The sequence below is a fragment of the Chaetura pelagica genome, unplaced genomic scaffold (genome assembly GCF_000747805.2).
Source record: "Chaetura pelagica isolate M959 unplaced genomic scaffold, ChaPel_1.0 scaffold1645, whole genome shotgun sequence".
Taxonomy (NCBI): domain Eukaryota; kingdom Metazoa; phylum Chordata; class Aves; order Apodiformes; family Apodidae; genus Chaetura; species Chaetura pelagica.
Genome location: NW_009953244.1, coordinates 28,571 through 46,239, shown reverse-complemented (window position 1 = coordinate 46,239; position 17,669 = coordinate 28,571). Strand labels below are relative to the sequence as shown.

At 35.1% G+C, this 17,669-nt stretch overlaps 1 protein-coding gene across 1 annotated transcript in view; it reads right to left on the bottom strand.

The window, feature by feature from the left end:
* LOC104388937 (tetratricopeptide repeat protein 27-like) overlaps positions 1 to 17,669 on the bottom strand; it is a gene marked incomplete at both ends in the record, with an annotated part of 57,107 nt that overhangs the window by 13,896 nt on the left and 25,542 nt on the right. Inside the window, 3 exons of the mRNA XM_009997868.1 lie at positions 6,446 to 6,512; positions 15,100 to 15,212; positions 16,842 to 16,978. Coding sequence (XP_009996170.1) covers positions 6,446 to 6,512; positions 15,100 to 15,212; positions 16,842 to 16,978 — 317 coding nt within the window. The remainder of the gene's footprint in view (positions 1 to 6,445; positions 6,513 to 15,099; positions 15,213 to 16,841; positions 16,979 to 17,669) is intronic.

The following is a 17,669-nucleotide window of genomic DNA, read 5'->3' as shown; positions in this document are numbered from 1 at the left end:
CTGCTTAACTTCTCAAACCTTTAGACAAGCAAATAATCTATTAATATTTAAACATGATTTTCATGTTCTCTTACCACTGTGATTTTAGTAAGACCACTAAAATCTATTGCTTGAGTAACTCTGCACAGATTAAATGACAGAACACACTATTCTGGAAAGGAAAGGCTATCCAAAATTTCTTCCAGCTTCAGAAAGGCACACAACAAATAAGGAATAATCTCCTGTAAGATATGATGCAAGCAGAGCTGTGGATCCCATTGACTCAGGGACCACAGCAGAGAAGAAAGCTGAAAGGATAAAAGTGTCAATTGTGTTGAAATCTGATATTTGTCAAATAAAACAACTTCAAACAAACTGTTACTTAATCCTAGTTTTGGAATGGAATGCTATCTTCCCCTCTACCACACAACATATGTACTACAATACCAGTTATTTTACCTGTAAATATCTAAACGCACACAATATACAACAGCAGCAAAAATAACTGAAAACACTAGGTTAATTTCCTATGCACAATCTATTGCAAACGCTAAGTACCAGCCACTTTGTGAATAAGCTTCCAAAAAATCTAGTTGAGTCCTTGCACATGATACTCCAGCAAAAAGAGGCAGCTTCTCTTTTGCTGTTCTCAATCCAGTTTCCCAGTAATGCGTGATGGGCCAGAAAACATACATGCATTAAATTAGCAACAAGTGTTTAGATCCTGACATTCCTGGAAAATGATTCAGACTTTTGAATAAAAGTACTTAGAAAAAAAAAAAAAAAAGAGAATGAGAAAAAGAACTGAATACCTTTGAATTCATTTACTTTATAAAAAAGTCTTACTAGTACTAGCAGGGCTTTGCAGAGGGAGTCTTTGCAGTGTTACAATCTTGTAACCAACAAAGGCTATTCAAAGTGGGCAACACTGCTTAGAAAAGAAGTGAAAGAGACTTTTTATAAAGCCACAAAAGTTACAGCAGTAGAGACACATGGCACTCAATGAGCTTTTCAGTACTCTTGCTAGTTATAAAACAAAGAAAACTGCAGCCATTTTCTCAGAAGAGAAAAATGCATTGCTTTTATTTACACTATATAAACAGCTTCTCTTTAGAAACCAAATTGACATCCTAGTTTTATAGAGATTTTGATAGGAAAGCTTAACATTAAAAATGTCATATGCTGTGATTTGATTGCTCCCTAGTTCCACATTTACATCACAAATGCCATACAAAAGATGAGAAAAACAAAGCATTCCCATTTCCACCCTCCACTCCCTCCTCCCAAACCCTGCTTCCTCCAGTGAAAAGCAGAAAAAGTATTTATATACACACACACACAATAAAAGGTGCACTACAATTCTCTGCTGTGATTTCAAAGATACAACATCAGTTTCTATTACACTTGATAAATGCCCAATTCTGAAAAAAAAAATATATGATCAACCATTCTCAAATTACTTCGTAAAAACAGTCTCTTATGGCATCAGTATCTCAACATAGTGGACAGAAAAAAGAGACACAAAGCATTCCCATATGGTCCATCTTTCCAATGAACAGTATTCTTTGGATTTTGACAGACTTTCACATTCTCTAGTTCTTTGATCAGACTTTGTTATCCTTCGTGGCATTATTGGAACAATTTCAAAATTATCAGATAATTTGTTACAAGATGGTGAACAACTGTCAACCTAAGCAATACAAAAGCTATTAGACTATTTTTTCCTCTTTAAGAAATATATCCTCACCCATTCAAAGTGTCAATAGACAGAAAAGCTGTCAGAGTTTCCTATTCCTGGTTTTTACCACTTAATAACAAAATCAACTGCTCTACTCTCCATAAATGACAAGTCTCAGAAGTATTAAGAAACTGATGCAACTTAATTTTCCACAGTCTCTTTTCTTTCACTTCTCATTGTCTATGGATTCCAAAGGATACAAATATGGGGCTGAGATGTGGGAAGCACAAAGCAAGAGGTTTCTCTTCAGTCTCTGGTTGCTTTTTCTCCTCAGTCCCCTACAAGTTAATACTGTTGCTACCACTCATAGTCTCCTACACTAGGCTAAGTGCCTACCTCATTTACCAAAAAGTGTATTTCTCCTGAACAAAGTCAGGAATAAGACAGATGGAAGGAGTAATATCAAGCATCAGATGCAGTTCCTTAATCCTGGATATTCTGTTGAAGTGTCATGTCAGACTGTGAAACACCCAATGGCCTCCCCAGCATGTAAATTATAAGCTATAATAAAAGCTTTCTATAAAACCATTATGAACTTGTATTGCAGAGTCTAATCTTAGGTGTTTAAAAAGAAAAAACATTTTTCTCTTTTCTAAGAGAAAAATGCTACACCATTCAGTATTTAATCCTTCCCCTATTTGACTGCAAGAACCACATACTCTTATAATTAAAACATAAAGGAAGACTTAGCAGTTCTTACATACAGCTTTCATATGTTCCTGGAACTATTTTGAATTTCAGAAATATTTTTTAGTTTTTTGTTCTAAAGTTTATGTTTACATGACAGACATCTTTTCTAAAGCTTTAAACGTAATTTTAAAACAATGTAAAATAAATAGACTGAAATATCATATGCATTTATGTAACAGTGTTGTTCATTCTCTCTCTCCTTCACTACCTGGGTGGGAGGGGGAGGGGATCGAGAGCGTTGTTGTCGAACCTGAGCCAAACGGTGACAACAATTTATCTGCAGCTTATGTGATATTTGATTCCTAAATGAGATCTTAGCTTTCTTAGAAGTCCAAGTGCTTACCATAACAGAATTAAGTAAAAACATGTTTCCCTAAACTGTTACATGTGAGAAAAAGAGTATTTCACACCTCAAGCATTGAAGTCCAAATTACTGTAGTAAAAGGAGCCTTCCTAGCCAAGGAGACTACATAAACAAGTACAAAGGACTTTATCCACTCCTACATCTTTTTTCAAAATTTAACAACACTAAAAGTAATTCTTAGTTAGAAAAGTTAGTACTTTTAGTATAATGGCAACTATTCTCAAACAATTTCAGTAAATGAAAAGCAGCAATCCTTTTGTATTTCACTGTAGTCACCAAGCAGTGACTAACAGTGACTTAATGGTGTTACTTTTAAGACTGTAAGATATGTTGTTTAAAAACAAATAAAATACATATATATATATCTTACAGATATATTAATTTTCAACTTCTACAGATATAAAAGTGAGTTTAGAATGCCTATTTGCCAAAGTATATCTAGGATGAAGTAGGACCACATCATCTACTTCAGTTCACTTTTATCATCCTTTTACTCTCATAATACTTGGGACTTTAATTCTCACTGCTAGAGAGAAACTGCAGGTCACGTGCATTTGCTTGGGAATGTCAAAAGCAAGATGACACTTTGATGATCCATTGATATATTAAAAATCAATTTCTCAAGTTTCCTAAGATATCTTGAAATGCCCTCCTTTCTTCAGGAAACAAATTTCAGCAGATATCAGATGAATGCATGACAACCATCTAACCAGCCTGCAGATTTAGGAATCCACATGTAGGCTGAGAAGATGCCTGCTCACACACACACACACATATATCAGTTTAAATGATGCTAAAGAAATTACTAGAGCAGCATTGACATAGTGCTCATTTGCCTGTTTGATTAGGTAGTACCAAAGCTTGGTAAATACCTTAAATACAAGTTTAACATTTGCACTGCCACTTATTCACTCAGCTAGCAGACACCTTAAGATCCAAGACTGTGTTAACATTCACACAGAACACCCCTGCTGCCAGGGAGCACAGTGATGGATTTGCTTGCCTTGGTGACTCAGAGCTAGAGATGCAGAAGAGCTCAGAGATTTTATAATTAAATTCTGCAGTGACTATCCAAAATTTTAGGCTCAGGTGAAAACTCTCAAAAAATGCTTTTCTTGAAAATAAATTACATAAGCTAATAACTGATTCCAGTTTTCAGTTTCCAGGAAAGATTTGGGATGGTAATATGACAGTTAATACTTATTCCTGTTTGTGTCTCGGGAGCATAGGTCATAATCGTAAAAGAAAACAATGATAAGATGGAATTGTGTCCTTAGATCCAGTTAACTTGGAAGCATTAAGCAAAAGTTTAAAAGAATACTATTCTGACATTGAAATTAATTGTTTCCTTTAATTTTTAGAATACCAGCTACTTCTCTTAGTCACTTCCATTCACTGAATTTTGCACTACTAGATAGATCTAAATTCCTGTTCATTTATTGCTACAGACCCCACTTCTTTGCTACTTAGAGCAAAAACTGATAGGGAAGCCTACACATATCTAGCAGCTGTGATTCTCTAGAAATCTGTCCTGGTAAGGGTTGCTGAACTTAGAAGTGTGAAGCAAGCTGCAGCTGACTTAGAAGCTCTATAAAAAGATAAATAAATGAAAGAAAACATAAGCTCTGCACAGTCACTGCAATAAATAATTAAGGAGCAAGTTAATCAGGTCTTCTGTGATTTTTGAGGAATCAGCCACTAGATGGCAGAAAAATGCAGTTTAATTTTCTCACCGTTATTAAGAATTCACCCAAAAGATCTCTTACATCTCAGATAAGAGGTAACATGATCTCTCAAGTAATGTCAGATAAAACCTGACAGTAAAGCTGATTATCTTTCTTGCCTATTATATGTGCTACCTTGACTTCTTTTCCTCTGCTGTAAAGCCTGAAGAGTTTTTAAATGCTTGAAAACTCAAGCATTAAAACAAATAAACCCCACTCCCAGCTTCATCATTCTGGAAAGAACACCTTTATGGGAGTAGGGCCTATCTTGTTAAAGATGTTCTGTTATCACAACATCACTCCACGTAATATTAAAAGGACAGAGTATGTAGAGAAGTTATTTTGAGATTCAGGTATATAATGCCTGCTTTTCCACCCCAGAATCATGCAAACAATAGTAGAAAGACAGGAGCAGAAGGTATATTAAAAAGTCAGAAGACATGTAGCTGTGGTGCTTAGGGACATGGTTTAGCACTGGATGCGGTAGAGTTGGGCTAATGGTTGGATACTACGATCTTAAAGGTCTTTTCCAACTAGAATAACTCTAAGATTCTACTTTGTACATATTTATTCTTTCTCTTAGTTTTTTTCCTCTCCTTTATCTGTCATAATTCTTTAATACCATTACTGGGTACTTCAGTTATTACAATATGAAGTGAGTGGACACTTTCACTTAGTCTACATTTGAATTTTTTCCTGCTCTCTATTCCCCCTTAAACATTTTTTTAAAAAAACATAACCAAAACAAAACTGTAGTTTCAAACAAAACAGTTAATAAACTATGAACAGATCACGAGAAGGCACTATGATAATCATAGCAACAAACAGAAAACCTACATAAACTAAACTGGTTTACAGTGATTCACTCCACTCCTTCATGCAGATCTTATATGTACTGTATTAGCATAAGGACCTAAATAAACATTGCTTTAAAACCAACCTATTTTATCTGTCTAATAAAAATATTTTCTTTTTTACAGATTGAACTTCTTTTTTCCGTCAAAAAAAAAACCCAGAAACATTACCATAGTTAACCTTAGTATTGTCCATAGGACTTTCACATAACTACAAGTGTCAGTAATTCAATTCTACCTCAAGTGAAATTCAACACATTTTTGCAGAGATATTATCTGCAAATTCTTAACACAAATTTACTTATTTTTATCAAAAACTTTTTCAGATGGCACTACTATGGCAAAAGGGTCTCAAAGTACAAGGCTTGGGTAGGAGAGCAAGCCCTCTTTACAGCACCAAGGATGAAGACTAACATTGTGGAAAGTAAGCAAAAATGGCAGTATAATCACCAGCCTTTCCTCCTCCACCCCCATATAAACTACTGTTGAAAAACTCACAAAAGCAGAAGAGCTCAAGGAAAGAAGTAAACTGTGTTTTGTCTTGAGTAAAAAAGAAATGACACTGAAAAAGTACTCAGCATTTTCTAGGCTTCTTTGAAATTACAGAACTGTTCTGTGGCAAATCAGCCACTGACTGGGAAGACATATCTAAGCAGAACATCTAATACATAGATTGAATACATCTGACAGAATAAAGCTGAAAATCCTTTCAAACTCCACTAAAACCAGTGTTCAAACAAGAACACTTTTAACACTGGTGCCATAGGAAGAGTTTGCTGCAAAAATTCATTGTTTAACTTTACTTTATAAGTAATAAAAACTAAAACACATGAAAAATGTTTTGTGCATGTTTTCAGACAAAACTATATATGAAATGTCAAGCTTATCCTGCAGGAGGATGGTTCAAAACTGGGCAGCACTTCAGCATTACTTTAATTCTTGATATAAGAAAAACTTAATGAAACAGGTGAATACTAAAACAAACTTAGTTGACAAACAGTTTCATGATTAATGTGATTGACAGTTTACTGCTTGATACTTCACTTAAATATTAAGTGAAAACATGCTTACTGAAAAGTCCAGATAAATTACTTACTGATGTAAAAGCCAGAAGTTCCTCTTCAGTTAATTTGTGTATTGGATTGTTCTTTTGGAAGTCTATACTGTAAAGAAAAAAAAAAAAATAAAACAGTGGTGATTTAAGCTTTCAAATACCACTATGCAGAACATATTTTTCAAACCTGCAGAAATCTCAAGAATATTCTGGAAAATAGTTATAATGACAAATAGTAAGTGCAGAAGGCCTAGAACTAGGAGCAGTCACAGAAAAAAGAATAATTTAGGGGACCAAGATATTTTAGTAGTGCCTTTCCAAAACCATTCTAAATTGAAATGTCTTGCTCAGTTTAAGCTTATGGGAGTAATAATTTCACAAATCCTAAACAGTTTTAAATTCATTCCCTGTTTTTACAGAGGTCTGTTTTCAGTTAAAATTCCATGACTAATTGAACACAGATTCTGCAAAGTAAAAAACCACTAATGCTCAAGAAGTGTTGAAGGGTAACCTCAAAAACACCCCCTCTTTCTAGTCACTCAAGGAACATGATCATAGAGGTGTATCTCTCACTAACCAGCATCACCAACAGCTTGATAAGAGATAACAATTTAAATTATTATTTTTCACAATTGGATAAGTTTACAAAGATGATAGATAAATAAATCAGGCTTACAACTCCACAATGGGTGGATATCCACCTTAGACGACAATCCACCAACATTTACAAATATACTACAGGAGATACCTCCAAGTGGCACAAAGAGCAACAAGGCTACAAATCAAGTTCCCTTTGAAAACAAATTATACCAAGTGAAAATATATCCTACGTCATACCACAGAGCAGGGATCATCAGTAAACCTATGTAATTACTACAAAAATAAGCTTAAATTCATCACACTATTCCTTAAACTTTGCAGCAGGCTTCACGTTATAGATTGAAAATGCAAAGATAGTATATTAATTGTGATGATAGATCACAGATTGAAATATGCTTCCTACTTTATATACCTCACTTTGGAAACATGACTTTGTCACAATCTTTTTTTTTGCTATTTTGGAAATTCTTCTTTGTACATATTATACAATTACCACTGCAGAAAAAACAGTCAATATTTGGATTAAAACCTTTTTAATAGGCACAAGTCTAAGGTACAGAATAGAGGCTGCATGTTGAAATCTCAATTATCTTTGAAAGGTTATGCCAATAAAGAGAAGCTCCTCAAGACTGAGAGAAAGAAAATGTCACTCTTACCTTCAGCAAGAGCTGAAAGAAGGAAGAGGAAGAGGATCCAGGTTAGCCTCACCTCATTCCTTGGAAAAGATACAAAGCAAATCCTCCTTGAAGTCATATCCTTATACATGGAGGAAGTGGTTGTTACAGATTCATCAAGTCACGCTTGACCAACTTGATAACCTCCCATGATGAAATGACTGGCTTGGTAAATTCAGAGAAAGCAGTGGACATTGTCTGCCTGGACTTCAATAAGGCTTTCAGCACTGTCTGCCATAAGATCCTCATAAAGAAGCTGATGAGTAGACAGTGAGGTGGACTGAAAACTAGCTGAACAGGAAGGCCCAGAGGCTTGTGATCAGCAGTACAAGGGCTAGTTGGAAGCCAATAACTAGTTGAGCCAATAACTAGTCATGTAGTCCAGGGGTCAATGCAGACTTCCAATATAGTTCAACATCTTTATTAAGAATCTGAGTGATGGGGTAGAATGTACCTTCAGTTTCCTGCTGGCACAAAATTGGGAGGAGCAGCTGATATACCAGCAGGTTGTGCTGCCATCCAAAGAGATCTCTACAAGCTGGAGAAACAGGCTGACAGGAACTTCATGCAGTTCTGCAAACAGAAATGCCAAGTCCTGACTGTGCTTGGGCAGGGAGTTGGACAGGATGATCTCCAGCAGTCCCTTTCAAACTGATGAAATATGGACTAGAATGCATTTTCTTCTGTCTTCCCTCAGAAAAAAATCCAGTGTTCCTGGTTAGCTTTTTTTAGACAACACTGCTAGGAAACAATTCTGTCATATATATTTATTTATTTTTTTTTCCCCTTCCTTGAGAAATTTTTCCATGAAAATGTGCAAGTAATACTCTCTCTGCTTCAGTTACTTCTTTCCTTGTCCAAAGTCAGCTGCTATCAGAAATACTTATAGTCAGCTTGAGACAGTCAACTAAAGCCACTAAACACTAGTCACTAATTCAAATGTGACTTCAGGTGAAAAATATCAAATTTCTCTATCCATGGGGGGAGAAACAAGTAAAAAGAGAGCAAGAAAACTTCAGACATTATAAAAATAATACCACCAAGGTGACCAGAATGTTAAGTGACATGAGCACAGCTTTTGAAAAGCATAGATAAACCAAAGGACAGTAAAATTTTGACAAAATTGGAACTCATTTTTCAGCATCCTCAAGATGCAGTGATTCAAGCGGAAAGGATTAATCCTCTTCTTATTCCAAACAAATTTTTGTCACAGCTTTTAGAAGCATATATATGCAGTTCTTCTAGATCAAAGCAGTGCTAAAATAGGTCTCTAACTTCCATTTCTGCCATAATCATATACAATGCTCTAAGACACATACTTTAAATACAGCAATGAAAACCTCAAAAAAGAAGAGAAAAATGAAATTGTTTTAATGATTTTCCATACTGAATCAAATCAGATTTACAGCTATATTTTAAATCTGAATCTAGATTAGAAATGTAGCTAGATTTAAAGCACTTTTAATGACTGTGTTAGCTCTTTTTAGAGTACTTCAAAAACATTTCATTGTATGCCCTGTATTTGTTCTGATTTCAAGGACAAGTTAAGAAGTTCATCGCAGCAAATTTCAGGACCTAAAAAGAGTGGAATTTAGGATCTGTTGTTGAAGGATCTACAGGATCTACAATCCCTCTTTTCACAACAATACAAAGAGAAGTCAGTAAACACCACATTGCAAAGTATTTTCTGTTCACTCCTGAGCCCTGTCTTAGGGAGCTGAATGAAACAGAAGAAGGAAACAAAACAAAAGGAAACAGACATTCTTTAGACAGCTAAAACACGAAACCAGAACCTGAGAGGTAGATCTACTTTGCAGCAGAAAAAGAGCATTTTCTAGCAAATCAGCAAAAGCTAATTGCCAACAGTTTACAACTTACAACCAATATTTAATCTGATTAATCAGATCTACATTGGCAGCCTAGTGGATAAAGCATCCAGTTAGTTATATAATTCGGGACCTAATTAGCGATAATATTTTTAACAGTGAAATTAATAGTAATCATTCCAAAGCATTCCTTTTTGTATTATGAGTAAATATTTCTGTTTCAAGAACTGAACATTAAAGAACATTGTTAAAAACTATTAAAAATAAAATAGTCTTCTTCAAATAGCTGAAGTTGTATTAAAAAGCAGAATACAGAAAAGACCAACAACTCTGGAAGACTAACCAATAGCAATGCAATATCTGTAAAAATATAATGACATAGTCCAAAAATGTTTAAGGAGCAACTAACCAAAAGAGGCAAAATTTCTGCTAAATCCTTCTTCCTATACAACAGGAACAAAAATTGTTGACGTCCACAGGACCACAATCACAGCCGTGGTATAAAAGCCATTGCAGAGAAGCTACATGAATTCATTGCATTAGCATTTATTGTAGAAGAACACAGTAAAATTCCCACCAGGGAGCCCTTCTGCATAAGAGGTTTCATGCTAAGAGGCTGGATGCTAAGAAGTTAACAGGACCTAACAGTGTTCAGAAAAAAAGTTTTAAATTAATCTTGGGATGAAATAGCTGAGACACTAAAAGCAGTGTCTAAGTTCTCATTTAAAACTACCTCAGTGCCTGAAGATAAGAGAGCAACAAAAATTATACCAGACTTTAAAAGCAGTGTCAGGGGATCAGTCTAACTACTGGCTTCTAAATGTATCACCTGCTGCAGGTAAGTAAGGAGAGACTATATAATGAGCAGAAGAGAACAAATACAATGTGTGTGGGGAAAGTCAGTCAGGCTTCTGTAAAAAAATTCCTACGTTGCCAATCTGCTGGAGGTTTTGGAAGGTGTAACTAGAGTGAGGATACACACCAGCTCATTGATGAAATCAAGCTGGATCTCTGTGAGTTTTTTTGAGAAGTCCCTCACCAAGAAAGACTTTCAAAGAAACTGAGCATTCATATGAGAAAAGAGGGAATGTCTTGGCAAAGGTCAGTAGGTGATGAAAAGATAGGAAATTACGTAAGACAAACAGCCAGCCATCCTAACAGAGAAGGTCACTGGTGTACTCCTGCATAGGTTTTCTGCTGTGATCTGTGTGCTATAATATTAATAAATAAACTGGAACAGGAGAAAGTATAGTGAGGTGAGAAAACTTGCAAATTATATGACATTATTTGAAGTGAGGATGTGAACAGACAAGGAGCTGCAGAAAAACCTTAAAGGATAGAGCAAAAGGGTGAAAAAATAAAACTAGTAAGAAATAAGCAATAGGAAACACAGTTCACAAAAAATTATAGGCTCTGGTCTGATCATTTCAGCTGCATGAAAACATTAGCTCCAGTACTAGGCAGCTGTTAGAAAAGCAAATCAAAATGCAAGTAATTAACTCAGTAAGTGAGAATAATATACTAAGGCATGCTACATAAAGTGTACAAATCAGTACTGTGAACCCTACATAAAATGTGACATAAAGCCTTTGTTTGTCCACCCATGAACAATATGTTCTATTCTGGACCTTTTGTTTCAAAAATAGCAGTAATTCAGTAATGGAAAAATTTCAGAAACAGACAACTAGAATGAGTATTGTTTTATTAGGATGAATGATGATGTTTTATGCCTTATAAACACGTAACAACTTCTAGAAAAGGAACGTTTGATTAGGCTAGAACTAAACAAAGAGGAATGCTGTAGAGTTTTCAAAATTGTTAGAGTTAAGTCACTAAACAAAGCTACTGGCAAGCAAAACTAGCCAGAGGAAGTTTTTTTTAACAGCAGACAGAAAACATGTGGACAGACACCTTTGCCAAAGTATGCTACTGATGGAAGAAATTTACACGGGCTCAACAGAAAATGACAAATATTTGACAGATCCATTGAGGGCTGCCATGCAAGCAAGTTAGATTAGGCTCAGAAAATCACCATTTAGAGCCTGGGAAAGTGTTAGGGAGAAGGAAGCAACATGTGCTTGCCCTGTTATTATTCACAATTAGGTATCTTCTCACAGTCACTCTTGAAGACAGAGTATAAAGTCAGATAGATGAAGACAACTGCTTAGTTTTCGTTTGCTTATGCTTCCCAGCACGTTACCTCTCTGCTAGTGCAGAAAAATTCAGATTCTACTTCTTCAGGTAACTGCTTGAAACTACAGTCAGCTAGCATGAGATAAGTGTTGAAGAATAGATAGGTCAGACTTTTCAGGTATGCATTTTTATGGGCATTTGCTGTATTTCTATGCAGTATTACCAGCTGTGTTAATTTTGTGAACGAAAAAAGAACCAAACCAAATAAACTGATCTCTTCATGAGCATTTCTGAAGTTTCACAAAGGCATTTCAAGTGATGAATGTTTTTCATGTGAGCATTCTGAATAGCAAGACAGGAAGCTCATTTCTCCCCAGTGGAATCTCTTCACATAGGGGTATGTAATGATGCACAGCAATATGTTTTGTAGCAATTATTTTAAACTGCCATAAGCTGACCATAGTGAGATCACTCTGTCTGGCACATGTACTTGGTTTATTTAAAAAAAAATAATAATCATAATTTACACTTAAATTATATGTTTGTCAGGTCAGAGTTTATAGGTCAGAGTGTCAGAAAGTATTTAATAGAAAAAACTTATCACCTTTAATGCTGTCCAAGATTTTATGTTGTAGCTTTTTTTTCATAGGACAACTTGTGTAAGCTCTGGCCTTTCACAGTCATTTTAATATAACCTTTGCCATCTCAAAGGCTTAAAAGAGAGAAGGTTCTCCCCTATGAAAAGAGATTAAAACAGTTGTTTATCTGTTGCTGCCTTGTACTTCTGATACAAGCTATACTGCATGACCTTGCCATAAAGCACAAAGAATGCTGCAATCATATATCTCTATATACCTATATATATAAGCTTAAGATGATCTATCTTGCCTAACTTTAACCATGTAAAATTTAGGCCTTTACCCTAGCTAACTGTCTAAAACTCCTTCAGAGTCCATGCAAAAATCAAGATAAATGTAGTGATTCAATCCATTGTAAAAATAAGTGCCTGAAGTGAAATGAATCATACTTTGCAGGTGCTCTATCCATTAGAGAACAGACAGACAGCTAGTATTAGATTCTCAAATTTCAAGTAGCTGTTTCACCTACCCAAGTTTCCTATGATGTTTCTATTGCCAACATGTATATAGAGATTTTTTTTTCTATTTCTCAACGGAATTGGTAATTCAGTTAAAAATCCATTAGTCCTAATGCTATTTATTGCTTATGCAGCTGTTTCAAGTATGTTTCTACAGCTCACTGTGTAAACTGTAATATATGATTACCCAGATTACTGTACAATAAAAGTTAGGTTTTAAGCTTCCTGATACTTTCCTTACCATTTAAATACTGGTGCATAGTCTTTGACTGAGCTGAGGTACCAGCAATATAACACTATTTTGACCTCATTTTATCCTTGAGAGGCAGCAAAAGATTAAGAAATAATCACCCATCAGACAGTTCTCTTTGCTCTCTTAGAATTTTCAATATAGCTGTATCTAATTTCTAAAAGCTTTCCCCTTCAAAAAATGGTGAATCAATTCATAAGAAGGGACTTTCCTCCCAAGCTGCTGACACACAGATGCTGTTGACTATTCTAACAGCAACCTAATATTGGGCTATTTCTAAGTGACAAGGGAAACATATTCCCTTCTCAGTTTCTCAGCATGTTGACATCTATATTAACACATTATTCAAATCATACGTTGCCCCATTCTTGGATTTTTAAAACTTTTTATTTTGTTTAAATTGAAATGTTAATATCTTTTCCCATCAGCCTTTGAAAGTTTAGTTTAACACTCTCTACAAAGTTTTGCCCACAGTTTTAATGCTTGACTGTAAACTAAATTTGATACCACCAAGACCACTTATTTTCATATAAAATACAAAAAAAAGTCCTAGCCAAGTGATGCTTCTGCACTCCTAGGAGTTTCTTTTATTATTTCCTCTAGGTTGCATTACTCCTGCAGAGAGGTGATCTGTTAACACCTCTAGATACTTTTTTCCTACACAGATACTACAAAACCTGGATACAATAGAATAGGAAACCTTTGTGTAAGTGAGCAGACTGGGGTAATTTTTCCTCCCCTTTACACTTTATTTTAGCTACAGTTTCATTATTATAGGAAATAAATGCTTTCTTTTAGATTTAGTTCCACAAACTGTTCAGTATTTGCAAGAAAAGGAATTTGCAAACAAGAAATAGAATAGCCAAATGCTTTAAAAGAAACTGCCTCAAATTGCAAATGCCACATAGAACTGGCTGGGTACTGTTTAGATTGTTACCTTTTTATATAAATGAATTACTGATAAATAACCCGTTATTTCCTTACATCATTGTAACAGACAGGTTTAAATAAAATATCTAATTGTTTCAGACTCATGCATGCAATTTACAAGCTGACTTAAGCATACTGCATGAGATGTTACTTGGATTTCTGTAGACAGCTGGTAGGAGATATTTCAACACTTCGAAAATATTTTATATCCTCTTAAAATGTTATTGAGGAGGAGAAAGGAATTGTCATGGTTGGAAAGGACCTCTGAGATCACTGAGTCCAACCATCAACACAAACAACAACACCACTCAACAAAACACAAAAAAACCCCCGCAAAATACCCCTACAACTTCAACCAGTAGAGCATGCCCTGAAGTGCCACATCTAGTTTCTTGAATACCTCTAGGGATAGTGACTCAACCACCTCCCTGGGCAGATACACCAATGTTTGTACTGATCCCATAACAGTACTTTGTTTAGCCATTGATCATTGTAAACCACTTGAAAAGAAACATAGTTCACAGCAGGAAACGTGTACTCAGGTAATTAAACAGGATCCTATGGAATGGTAATAACATGGTGTCCAAAAGTTGTAACAATTTTCCGTTTGTTCTGCAATCCACAAACATTTCTACATCCTGTTGATTGTGAGTTAACAAAAATCTCAGTTGAATTAAGGGGCATGTCTGACTTCTGCTGTACAACACTTACAAGCACAGTAAATGTATAGAAAAAAAAAATGCTCACATTTAGTCTTTTTCTTTACCTGTAGGTTGCCTTTCTTCAACCAACGAGGTCAGTCTCTAAAACTTTGTTTGCATTAGAAAAAACATACACTGGTGACAATGGCAATCAGCAACAGATACCACTAAGGTATCTGTTCCTTTCCAGATACACATGATCTTCCAGGAGAAAAGCACAATATAGCAATTTATGAAACAATGCAGAAATTCTGAACTGAACACTAATGTTCACTCTAAGATAACTGAGAATGCCATCCATGTATAATACAAACCTTTTAGCACTTTAGCCAGACTATACAGATAGGTCTATAAGGAAGGAAAAAAAGTCCTGTCAACTCACAACTTCATTATTTCATTATCATAATGGTTCATACAACATTTTTCTTTTTTAAGTATGATTCATTTTTGTTTAGTTCTTTTTTAAGCAGCTATGGACTAACTTACCACAGTCCAAGGATCACAGCAAGCTCTTCTGCACACAAATCAGGCACCTGGTACTGATCAGCATCTGCTAATTTTATCTCATTAAGCACTGTGTCATCATTTAAGTCATAATTCTGTTGGAGGAGAAATAGAACATATTTCAAAACAGAAACAACTGCAGAGACATGTATGCCTTCAAAATATGAAAAAAAATACAGAACTGTTTGAAAAAGGACAATGCAAACATCAGAAAATGGAAAATGAAAAGCAATTTCACTATTTGCCATGATTATGACAGAATAACTAACCGAATAGGCCAGAGGAGTAACTGAACAGGCCAGTCATTCAAACCACTTTTGCTACAAGTATGCTGGTTGCCATGCAGGAGGAACAGCATGCAGAACAACTTTAAGATTACCTTAATATTGATTTTATACTTAAATAACGGCTGACAGGGATTTTCCCTTTCAAATTGCTGCTCACAGTACTATCAACAATTTCCTCCTTTATTACATATATATAGACAAGCTGAAACAAATTAGTGTTAAATGCTTTCCAAACATACAGGTTTTCAGTCTAGCAATCATGGACCTCTGAGAATGTATAGATAAAAAACATGACTAATTTTTAAATATTCCAAATACCATAATTTTTTTTTCTCAAACTCTCACCTAAACTCCAGCAGCTTTGGGTCTGTTCAATAAAATTATACATGAATATACTATTTTATTAGCAAGGATAATATATTTCATTCCAGGTTATACCTAGAGCTCAAAACAGCATTGCCATTTTTATCAAAATGATTTTGTTGTTTTATTCCAAACTAAAGTCATTATCAGATACAGACTACAATAGCAAATTCTTCAGAAATTTGTGAATAACTGGAAAAAACAGTCATACACCATCCCAGTTAGGGACTTTTTGAGAGCAGTGCATCTTATCATTCAGCTCTAGGTAAGTTGTACTTGAAGTCTGTAACTAAGTCAGACACTCACTAAGTGGCCTCCCCTGAGCACTCACTATGTTTAAATAGGTTGCTAGAAGTAGTTCTATCATTAGCACTCATTCTGACATGTATGCAATCGCTTCATCAAATTGAATGCAACACTAAGGACATACCACTGGACAAACAAAAAAAACTAGGATAGTCTCCTAAGATATTTGTGCATTCAAATTAAAAGTCCTGTAAATTTTTTTGTTTAAGATCCCGACTTGACCAGGAAGTCTATCAAGGCATAACCTTTTTTAATAAAGGCTTTCCAACCTGAAGAATAAATCTTGGGACTATAATGCCTCAATTTATCTCTGGCATCTTTAGGAAGTTCAAATAACTCTAAATGCAACCAGAACTTCTCCTAGACCAATTTCCTATCTTCATGCTGTTACTAAACACATCTGTCAGTCCTTAGGAATTTTTGTGCTTCTATGACGCCTTGCAGGCTGTTTTGAAAATCTGTCACTCTTCTGTTTTCCTAACTCCATCACTCTTAGACTAGAAATTAATATAGAAACTGTTGATTAACATATTTGCAAACACATTTTTAACTGAGTAGCCACATCTGTCTTGCAGACAGTCACATGCTGTTTTATCCCATGTCCTTTAATATTAGGCAAACAACTGCTCCACATCTTCTCCTAAAACTTTCAGAAATCATTAGTAAGTTTCTCCTAGGTGCCGCACGCTTTTCCCTTGCAGACACCCAAGAAAACCTTGAGAATATTTTCACTTTAAGAAATAAAAGCAATTCTTCTTAAATACATACCATTGTGAGGTTTTCTAGAGGTGTTGGAGCTGGACTTAGTTCACTGTGAGGAAGGAGAAATTCATCTGTTCTTTGGACATCCAAAATAAGCTGTGCAACATATTTTTCCTGAAATCGTGTTCTCTTCCCCAAAGCACCTACAGAAAAATAATGTTTATATTAATGAACACTAAAAACCAGTAGTCCCATCATACACTAGAAAGTTGTTCACATGAAAGCGAAGAAAATACACATTGAGAATTAACCTATGAAATTCAGAAGTGGTTTAATTCTGCTTGATCTCTTCATAATGAAATACATGCATTCTCACTGCTAGCTGTGACATACAAAGAAATAAATATTACAAATATACAAACACAGCTAGACAAGTCTTCAAAAGATATTTTTAAGTAGATTCCCCATAACCCACCAAATTGCCTTTGAAATTTCAGTCATCAAGTTTCATCAGTTCCCTGCTTACTCCCTAGCAATAAACCACAAACAATTGTTCACTTTGCCTGCTAAAAGTTAATGACAAGGAGACAGGAAAATCCTGTAACATCTTACAGGCCATAATTTTAAATATTTCAACTCTTTATTTGAAGACTTAGGTCTATGAAAAAGAATCACAGACATGATGTTACCAGAATATGTCATGTAAGATACTAGTAAAAGTAACAGGGGAGAGGATGAAACAGCAAACCAATGAAGGTTAAATTTAACTATATGAAACAAAAGGAAATTCCTTTCAATGTTGTTTCTTCAGTTCTTCGTTGTACCCTCAGACAACTTTTACTAGCTTTTAGGGTGGCAAATGACATTTATAACAAATTTGAAAAAAAAGCTGGT